At 41.2% G+C, this 8,707-nt stretch overlaps 1 protein-coding gene across 2 annotated transcripts in view; it reads right to left on the reverse strand.

The window, feature by feature from the left end:
• Positions 1–1,237: 1,237 nt before the first annotated feature.
• cul5b (cullin 5b) overlaps positions 1,238–8,707 on the reverse strand; it is an 11,276-nt gene continuing 3,806 nt past the window's right edge. The window contains exons 7-19 of one of the 2 annotated variants that reach the window (XM_031868971.1): positions 7,657–7,737; positions 7,079–7,172; positions 6,038–6,168; positions 5,324–5,431; positions 5,161–5,225; positions 4,942–5,074; positions 4,650–4,781; positions 4,307–4,430; positions 3,639–3,814; positions 3,379–3,540; positions 3,040–3,158; positions 2,549–2,672; positions 1,238–2,324 (exon numbers count right to left, since the gene is read on the reverse strand). In XM_031868971.1, the coding sequence (XP_031724831.1) occupies positions 2,130–2,324; positions 2,549–2,672; positions 3,040–3,158; positions 3,379–3,540; positions 3,639–3,814; positions 4,307–4,430; positions 4,650–4,781; positions 4,942–5,074; positions 5,161–5,225; positions 5,324–5,431; positions 6,038–6,168; positions 7,079–7,172; positions 7,657–7,737 (1,644 nt within the window). In that variant the 3' untranslated portion in view covers positions 1,238–2,129. Of the gene's footprint in view, positions 2,325–2,548; positions 2,673–3,039; positions 3,159–3,378; positions 3,541–3,638; positions 3,815–4,306; positions 4,431–4,649; positions 4,782–4,941; positions 5,075–5,160; positions 5,226–5,323; positions 5,432–6,037; positions 6,169–7,033; positions 7,173–7,656; positions 7,738–8,707 lie in introns of both variants that reach the window. The other variant, XM_031868970.1, reaches the window with a different exon arrangement.

Genomic DNA, 8,707 nt, shown 5'->3' on the forward strand with positions numbered 1-8,707 from the left:
GTATATTTGTATAGATGGAGGTTATCCACTGAATATATTCATACAATGCATAAAATACTGTGTACAAGCACACAATACTAGATATTGACTCTTTCTAAGTCGTCGTTTTTATGAACTGTTCATCTTGATCTTAAACGTCTTAAACACTTTAAAGAATGAATACAGAACGATTTTTGGCTTTGGGGATGTTTTTCTGTCGGCCAGACCACCACTTTGGTCCAGACTGAGATATCTCAACAGCTGTTGAATCCTGATTTTAACGATCCTGACATTTCCTCAATCTGCACCAGCAGGATTAGTCTTTTAGTTAAATATCTCAACACCTGTTGGATAGATTGCCATGAAATTTGGTGCAGATATCCAAAGTGCTCAGATGATCCATCCCATCCTAGGCAACCAGTACATTTACTTTCCCTCACGTAACCCAAGTGACACTGCAAATTCTTGCTTTGTTTTTTTGCACGAGTTAAACATATGAGATATGTGTTAATTAGTGGTGCGGGACAAATGCAGGCTAGCCGTTTCCTCTTACTTTAAGCTAACCAGCTAGCTTCACATTCAACAAACAAATTATGAGAGTGGCATCAATGTTGTCATTTAACTGCTAAATCTAGGAACGACACATATTGTTGTAAAATAAATGGTCATTTTCGCAGGTAATCAAAAAATGCATTACCATGTGTTTTTATTGTTATAAAGCATGATATTCATGAGTGTTTATAACTTTAACTATACATGTTCTTAATGCATTATAGACACTAGCGTCATAGAAAGTGTTCATTTCTTTCCTGCTCCAGTTTACTTTCTTTTTTTTCCAATTTCAGACATTTTCCTACTATTTAATTACTATTTCTGTGTAATAAAAATATATACTTTGGTGATGATTTTCCCTGAAGTGCTACTGGAGACATTAAGGATTTCACAAATAAAATGAACTAGCCTAGCTTTGTTCAATTGTAGAAAAAACTAATTAACTATGCTAGTCCAGCCGTTTCCCCATATTTCCCGTCTTTAATGCGAAACTAAGCTAACCGACTAACTTCACATTTACCATACAGTCATGAGTGTAATGAGTCTTCTCATATGACTCTTGGTTATTACTTTAAGTGTGAAATTGATGGAGGTGCCCTCTTAGAAAAAAACATATTGAAAGATAAAACATTAACGATTTAATTTATATGCAAAAAAATGAATTGTGGGGAAATGTTCAGCTGAGCTAGGATGAATGACAAGCCTGTTGTTTTTATAATAAGGTGCTGTTTATTTCATTATTCACATCTCATGGTACACTCTGCTCAAGCTGAGTAGTATTTACCACATGTAATACTGACCTCAGCTTCTTCCCCCAGGCTTCCTGCAGAAAAGAGAGCCGTCACAAACACGAGCTGAGCTCCAAGCTCGACTCCCAACACCACCTTTGTCCCTGGGTACGTTCGGTAGAGGTAAATGGATTCTTGATTATAGCAATATGCTATTATTTTTTATTTTTTTTACCCAAGGACAGAGGCCTGGCGGGGTTTTGAGTTGGCCGTCTGCTTCAGTCCTGCAAACTGTGAAGTGCTTATCTGGCTCTTTATACACACTGAATGTCCGGATTAAGTGTTTGATCACTTTAGCTGTGACCGCAGAGGGCTGCGACAGCACAAACCCGCTGGCTCGGTAAGAGGGCAGCGTTTTGTTCGAGGTTCGGGTGGTCTTGGTGTTTGACGTGGAATGAAAACTGAACTGCAGATATTTCGAGATCCAAAGTTCCTCAGCTTTTCCTGTCGGCATGCCGTTTAGACTTGCACAAGTGTTGCAGTAGCTGCCCAGACGACACACCGCGGCATCAAAAACAGACCATTAACAGATTAACAGCCCCATCTGGACAGAAAGGAAACTCCCTCAATCTAAAAACAGTTAGAACCACTTGGTGCAGACTCCCACTGCAATTATTCTTTTTCTTTGTACAACTTTAAGGCAGGAAGTTCCATTTCTGTTAAATAGGTATCAGTCTTAAATTCATGCCTCCCTGCACAAGAATGGATTGTAATTTTAAATAGAGGACGGGGAGCCTGGAAATATCCTAGTGTCCATCAGGCCTGATCCACTGAAACCAAAGTCAACGCGAGTCATCCCGCTGTGCTGTGCTACGCCATGTAGATGAAGGTGTTTAAATCGGTCTCATCCCGCTTTATGTACTTGTGATCGATCAGCCACTCGATCTGCTCCTTGATCATCTTCTTCTGTGGTAAAAACATGTTCTTTAGGATCTCCACCAGCTCCGTCTGCAGCTGGGCGTTGTTGATGCGCTTCCTCATCTTCATGATCTGGATTATGGCCTCCTGGAGAGCGGAAACACAACGGTGTGATGAAGAGGAAAAACACTGGTCACAAAGTGAAACCGTGAGACGGATGGATTGTATTGTAGTTAATACAAACACGGGTGTCTGTTGAAACTCCACGGTGGGAAATGGAAGGGGAAACCATGTATTCTCAGCAGGTGGTGTTACACAATGAAAGAGACCTGCAGTATCTTCACCCGCATGCTGCGAGCTCATATCTGTACCTGTGTTCTTAGTATCCTGAGCTGGACGATGCCCTCGTTCTCCTCCTCTCTCATTCGCTCTGTGGTGAGCTGCAGCCGGCCAATCAGGTTAATCTTCCCCCTTTTCTGAACCTTTGAGTTTTTTCTGTAGATTTTAAATAAAAACACAAACAAATCAATGTAGGATACAAGTTTACAGTTGCAGACAACATTGCTGTAGTTTATACTGACTTTACTATTCGATGCAAATTAAATTCATAAACATGTTTAAAAATGTAACAAAATATTTCTTTTGCACAATGAGCACCCAACGACCAGGTGCGTGTTGCACAAAAGTGATATGCAGATCAATCTGCAGGTCGGAGAATGGCGGTGCATGCTCATGCATGGGTCACTAGTATGACATTTATTTTGATTTGTTAAAGCTGTAAAGGATTTACGTGTGAGGACATGTTGCAGCTTTGGTGGAAGGGGGGGGGGGGGGGGTCCCAGAACCGATAACTTTTACTTACATGAGAGAAAACTCCTGGTTGACGTAAAATAGTGTTCCTTCTGCAAAGTCTTTGGGTGAAGACACCACCGGGTCGTACGACAACACCTGCCGCTTGAGTTTGGGAAACGCCACCAGAGACTGGGAGAGTGAGAAAAGCGTGACGGTTCAGAGGGAAGCGGTAAAAACAAATAATTGGATCAATAAAACAGATTGAAATCAAGCTACGTCAAATATTAAAACACAATACTTACGGCACTGCATCTGTACTTCAAAAACACATTTGTGAGAATCATGATGGAACCAAATGACCAGATTTATCTTCATGGTTTATTTCTCTTACAACACGCTATCCGTTTACCCAGAGAGTGCGTCGCAGCTCCGCGTCCGGCAGCTCAGTGGCTAGCTTGAGGTTTTCAAAGCTGATCCTCTCTCTGGGCCTCTGGTTCCAGGCGAACAGCACAGCCAGCTGGAAGGTGGTCACCTCCAGGTCGTACTGGCCCACCTCATTCTTAAAGGTTATCTGGACGAACGACATTTTGTTTAGACACTTTCCCAGCTTCTTTCACGAAGAAACAAGCAAAACAGAACTGCTGTGGGTTGCACTGCTGTTGTACTCACAATGCCGTTGGACATGAGGTGATGCCAGTGCAGCTTCCTGCCACTGTGGTTCTTCTTGTAAAAGTCTTCGACCTCCGGTATCAAATCTTCCAGCTCGGTAGGTAGAGAGACGAAGACCTTCTCGCTGCTCCTCGACCACGCTCCAGCATTCAGGATCTTTATGTTGACCGAGTCGGCTGCGAGGGGAACACACAGAGACATCGTGGTTGCATGACATTTGTGTACAAAAGTCACACTTTGTTTCTAATCAAATTTAGAAACTCTGCACATCTTCAGTCACTGACTGAAAACTCATCTGTGTCACAACTCAAGGCCGCACCTCAACAAAATTTGAAAAAAAAAAACATTTCTTTCTCCTATTTTCCTGGAATGGAGCACTTAAGGTAGATCAGCATATCTGATGAAGGTTATGCATTTGCGTGATCACTGCAATTTTTGGTTGAATGCACTTATTGTAGGTCGCTTTGGATAAAAGCGTCGGCGAAATAAAAAATGTGATCTAATGTAAATGTGCTGGATTATTACTTGGCAGGGCACGGAGACGCCACCGCACTCCAGTCTTCATGCTGAACTATCTCCAGCACCATGTATATTAAAGGGATACGCCCCACGTCAAAACATCCGAACTATCCCTTTACGTGCGAGTGAGACGCTCATCTATCGCTTACCTGGTAAAGCAAGCCTGTTGTGTTTATGCATTTCTTTGAAAGATTGGTTGAGGTCCTCTGACACCTTGATGTCTTGAAACATCCTGGCCAGCTTGTTGACGTAGTCAGCTGGCATTCCTACTTCCTGTTAGGATACACGACACCACAGATAGACAGTTTGTTTTACAGGTGGTAAAATAAATACTTCCTCAAGTTTTTGGCTACACTTAATGCTACTGATGTAAAATAGAAACTTTTTTTTCAGATTAGTTGAAGGTATACTCTCACTCATTACACACACACACACACACACACACACACACACACACACACACACACACACACACACACACAGGGATCTCACCCTGAGCCACTCCACCATGTTCTCCTCTATCTCGCTGTCTGCTGAAATGTCCAGGATGAGTCGACGGGTCAGGTGGGCTTTGTGGTAGCGCATGAACACGTCTTTGTTCTGCACATACTTCAGCACCAACAGCTGCAAAGGAAAGAGCACAGAGATGTTCACTGAAGCTCAGATTAAAAGCTTAGTTCGCTGCACATACATGTACATGAACTAAAATGCGGCCCAGGATCTACCACTCTACGCTTGTCTCGTTACAATGCTAACCAATGAAGCCAGGGCTCCTGAAACGTACCACTTCCTTGAGCTTGGCCTCTATCTCTTCAGATGTGAGCTTTTTGCTCAGTGGGGTCTTCCTCAAGAGCATGTCGCAGTAGTTGGCCAGCAGCTCTGGACACTTGGACTCTGGTTGAGTTTTCAGACCAACCCTGTAAACACACAAGAGGAAAACTAGAGCAGTCAGACACTATCGCCTTTGGCAAAAGCTGAATGTTATAGAAGGAGCATCTCTTACCCTTTCTGTTTCAGGGGAAGTTCTAACTTAAATATAGTGGCGTCATTCACAACAGCTTTATAAGCCTGCAAAAGAAGTTTGGATAACAGGACTGTGGTCAGTTTAAACATCTTATGACAAGCGTTTACCACAATGACACCATACTGGTAAAAGTGCAGCTCACTTTGTCTCGAGCTGTGAGGAAGCGAGGGTCGTCCTGAAAGGCCTCTTTCACCAGCCGACTGAAGCGGTTAAACAAGGTGAGCAGCTGCTCCACATACTTCTCAGAGTCCTGAAACAAAGAACAGAAGGTGACACCGGTCAATGTGATGAGCCTGTGTATGTGTGTAAACAAGCATATAAGTGCATTATGCGTGAGACAAGATAGTAAAAGTTACACCTACTCCTGAACGAAAGGCTCGTGCTCGTTACAGCGAGACATGTTCATATTAACTGCGTCCTCCTCGCCTGAGCTGTAACGTCAGCTCGCCTAATGGTGCTAGATGAGCTAGCAGTATTGAGCATATGTGCACGCTTCCTTCTGCGCGGTGATATGGTTGGTGGGTGTAGTCCGGTAGAGAGAAAATAGTTCCTACATGAAACTTCTCACAACAACGTCTGTGTATGTTCCTGAGTAACACTGTCATGATTTCCAAAAAGAGAGATGTTGCTGACATTGTTTTTTTTGGCGCTTTGAGCACCACAAGCTGAGTGCCATCTAGTTCCATTACATGCCTTCGAGAGGAGGCCGACATCTCCAACACTAGACTGATAAATAGAACTACAGCTAAGAGGAAAAACATAATTGTTTATTTTGTCCCTTTAACATCAAGACTCAACTTGCATTCATCAGATGTCAGTTTCCCACCCGAATCACAAATGTGTATTTGAGACTCACAGAGGTGATCGTCTCTGCTGTGGCCACCATGTCGGCCAGGCCGGCGCTCATGATGTGATCCTCCAGGTCCTTCAGCATGGGCTCGATGCCGCTGGGCACTTTGTCCATGAGAGAGAACATCAGGTGCAGCTCTGCGGTGCAGGGAAAAGCAGTAAATGCTGAGCTTATAATTGTGCATTATGAAACAAGCAGGTGATGAGCTACTTTAAAATCCATTACCATGGACCCCCTTTTGTCCATTTGTCAAATCAAATTACATAAGCAAGCAGCATAATGTTAAGATCGTTTATTATAGTAATTTACATTTGAATCATGAAAATGTCTGGAACAAAAATGTTAAAGCTTGTTTTAAGAAGTTAAAGTGGATTTTAGGCACCTGTCACCTGCAAATTATAGACTGTATTTTATTTAAGTACTTTGGACTTTGGTTTGTTTTGTTAAATAAAAAGAAAAACATGGGTATATTTCTCAAGAAAAGGTTTGTTTCTGTAGTGAAATGTATTTGGCTTAATGTTGGAATAAAATATTTGCAATACTTGATAAAGCATTTTCTTTCCAGCTCTGTAAACATTCATTTGAACAAAATATATACTGTACATATATAACCATAATTAAACAATCCTCAAAGTGACTTAAAAGCTACTCAGCAGCAGCAAAATAAGTCTGATCTTCAGGACTACAACAATTTGTATTAGTTTATATTTTGGCAAATTAGCACCGTTAAAAGTATGCAGAATTAGCGATTAGCAGTTCCTGTTTGCAATGCACTCATGTACGGTCATCACTTGATTATTGTGATACTGTATAAAACATAGAAACGTGACATTTCTAAGGCAGGTTCTTGGAGGTAAAAAGAATGATTTCTGAGCGGCTTCATGTTTCTGAGAGATTAACAATCCTCAGTGTACCATCACACGTTCATTCAAGAGTAGTGGCGACAACAACAACACAATGCTGGGTAAGAGGGTTTGGTCAGGGCTACTTCCTGGTGCAAACCTGAGCTGGCTGTGCCTTTGGTGGGAGCAGTCCGTCCGTACTCACTCTCTGTCTCATTTCGTTTGATCATGCCTGGACATTCGGCTAAGATGGTCTCCTTGAATGATGTGACCAGCGCATTGACGCAACACTCCATCAACTGGGAACACAAACAGAGGGGCGAACAATGCAGCGGAAATAGATGAGAGATGTGTGCAGTACAGGAATAAAATGTAGAATTTAGGGAAATGTGATTGATTGTTATGCTTTTGATTTGTTTGTTTAAAAACAACAACTTGTTGATTGTTATGTGCTAGAGCGGGTCTCTTTTATTTCTAATTGTTTTTTGACTGAACACAAGGCATAGACTTCTAATCTCACAGTCGGAAACAAAGGAAATACCGTTATGCATATTTCCCGAAACTGTTCTTTTAATAAATAAATGTAAAAATATATACAAGTTGTTATCTAAGTAACAAAAAAATGTGTAAACGCATCAACATGAGATTAAAACTACAGCTGTTAAAACAAAAAACTGCTATAAAAATGAGTATTGCATTAATGTGAGTTGCACTTTGGAAGAGAGTGAACAACATTACGTATAACATTGTAATTAAATAATAACATAACTGTAGAACACTCACTGCCTGTACAGAGTTGCAGTCGCGTCTCGTCTCCAGGTATCGCAGCGCACGTTTCTCCTCTTCCCTCAGCTTCGAATCAGCCTGGTGATAAAACACAGTAACAGTGCATGCACTTTCAGTTATTACATGTATACACAGAAAATACTCAACGAGATCTCAAACCTGATAATAAACAAAAAGCGTTATATATATATATATATATATATATATACACACACATACATATACACATACATATACATATATACATACACATACATATACATACATACACACACACACACAATATACAGAATCTATTTCTGATGTGAAGCATTTAAATTCTGTGTGCATGAAACCCCGGAGAAAGGTACTCTATACATCTGTAATAGCAAAATAAAAAAATGTAATTAAAACATCATTTCCATTGCCTGTAAATGCAACTATGAGCACATTGGCAATCAAAAAAGAATATACAGAATACAGAATAAAAACGTCTGGGGAAGAAAAGGTCATTGAAGTAACCGTGTTCGATCTACACAAAGTGTTAAAGCTTTGTGGCCCATGCTGCGCTTTAACGGACACAACGCCTCCGTTTTGTTTGAGTAAGAGAGACACTGTGGAGAGGACAGGCATGGGGTCAGCCACGGCAGCGGATCGACAGTTTTCTCTTTTCATTCATCCAACTGGCGTTTTGCCACAATCATCAAAACAGGGAAAAGGAGCCTCAATAGAAGCCTCAAGTTTCAGCGGCCGGTGTTATCTTTACTACGGTGAGAACTGAAAGCTCTTTTCTTTCAGCAAGCTGGCAGTGGCAAAAAGAAACTCCTGAGTGGTTGGGAGCGGAGTGATTACAAAACAGAGTGATTACAAAACAGTGCAGAACTTCACGTTATCAACTGACCAACAATAGATAAATAATATAAAAACATATTCATGGCTTTGTTTCCCCCCCTTGTTTTCGATAGACTGGCGAGAAGAACATGATTCAGTTAAAGTCCATGAGTGATGAGAAACATTGGCTCTATTATATATATACATATATATATATATATATATATATATATATATA

The sequence above is a fragment of the Anarrhichthys ocellatus genome, unplaced genomic scaffold (assembly GCF_004355925.1).
Source record: "Anarrhichthys ocellatus isolate YVR2014 unplaced genomic scaffold, GSC_Weel_1.0 scaffold45, whole genome shotgun sequence".
NCBI classification, from domain to species: Eukaryota; Metazoa; Chordata; class Actinopteri; order Perciformes; family Anarhichadidae; genus Anarrhichthys; species Anarrhichthys ocellatus.